The sequence below is a fragment of the Rutidosis leptorrhynchoides genome, chromosome 1 (genome assembly GCF_046630445.1).
Source record: "Rutidosis leptorrhynchoides isolate AG116_Rl617_1_P2 chromosome 1, CSIRO_AGI_Rlap_v1, whole genome shotgun sequence".
NCBI lineage: Eukaryota > Viridiplantae > Streptophyta > Magnoliopsida > Asterales > Asteraceae > Rutidosis > Rutidosis leptorrhynchoides.
This window is the reverse complement of record NC_092333.1, coordinates 109,290,346-109,291,436: the sequence shown is the minus strand read 5'-3', so window position 1 is coordinate 109,291,436 and position 1,091 is coordinate 109,290,346. Positions and strand designations below refer to the sequence as shown.

The following is a 1,091-nucleotide window of genomic DNA, read 5'->3' as shown; positions in this document are numbered from 1 at the left end:
GTTTAAAAGTTTTTTACTTCATGACGGTCGTAGATACAATATATTGTTTGGATGCCTAGCGGAGTCTACGTCATCCGCTGCCACTTCAACCTTTTGTGTATGATTGAACTTCTGCCACCGAGAATAAATTTCTCTTATGTGGGCAGGGATGACACACAGCTTTGTGTCACTTGGTCAAAAAATCCTTGGCCGGATAAAAATATGAATATTATGCCATAAGAATAACTGTTTCAATTCTTATTACTTAAAGAAAATTTTACATTTATGATTGCATCTTATATTCAAAATAGTTGATCTGGCTATTTGAATATACAATACTACGCATAAAATTTCTTTAAACTCATTGCATTCCATGTTCTCTGCATTTCTTCGCCGGAGGGCGCTGCAAGGGTATAAGAACCATTCTGACGTGCTTTAATGATTTTGTACGGTCTTTCCCATCGTGGCCCCAACTTTCCTTGTTTTACTTGTCTGCTTGCCTCATTATACCTTAACACCAAATCTCCTTTAAATTGCACATGCTTCATTTTTATTATAATATTTTGCCATGCACTTTTAGCATCTGCTTTACGGATAGCGACCATGATATGCCTTTCTTCCAACAAGTTCAAATTTTCACACAAAATGAATGAATTGGTTTCAACATCAAATGCTAAAACTCTGTGTGTTGGTACACGAATTTCTGCTGGTGTTACTGCTTCAGTACCATACATCAAGCTAAACGGTTCACCCGTGCTCCGTTTTAGCATTTTAAGGTGGGCCCACAAAACATATGGGACTTCATCGACCCATTTTGTCTAACTTAAACCCAATCTAGCCTTTATACCGGCCACAATTTCCTTGTTTATTACTTCAACTTGGCCATTCGTCTGTGGGTGAGCAACGAAAGTAAATGTTTGCTGAATGCTTAACTCTTCACACCAACTCTTGAATGGGTTCTCAACAAACTGTTTGCCTTTATCACTTACAATCTCATTTGGCAAACCATATCCGCGCACAATATCATTCAACATATTTTTTTTTATGTTTTCCCCAGTTATCCGTATTAAAACTTTTGCCTCTACCCACTTTGTGAAAAAGTCAATTGCAAC

At 37.4% G+C, this 1,091-nt stretch overlaps 1 protein-coding gene across 1 annotated transcript; it reads right to left on the bottom strand.

The window, feature by feature from the left end:
* Window positions 1–317: 317 nt before the first annotated feature.
* Window positions 318–749, bottom strand: LOC139888158 (uncharacterized). Its single transcript, XM_071871189.1, has one exon. The coding sequence runs from the start codon at window positions 747–749 to the stop codon at window positions 318–320; it is 432 nt and encodes a 143-aa protein (XP_071727290.1).
* Between the last annotated feature and the right edge of the window lie 342 nt (window positions 750–1,091).

What these genes read in the sequence shown, in the direction of transcription:
- LOC139888158 (XM_071871189.1), bottom strand. Translation starts at nt 749, where the DNA reads ATGCTAAAACGGAGCACGGGTGAACCGTTTAGCTTGATGTATGGTACT.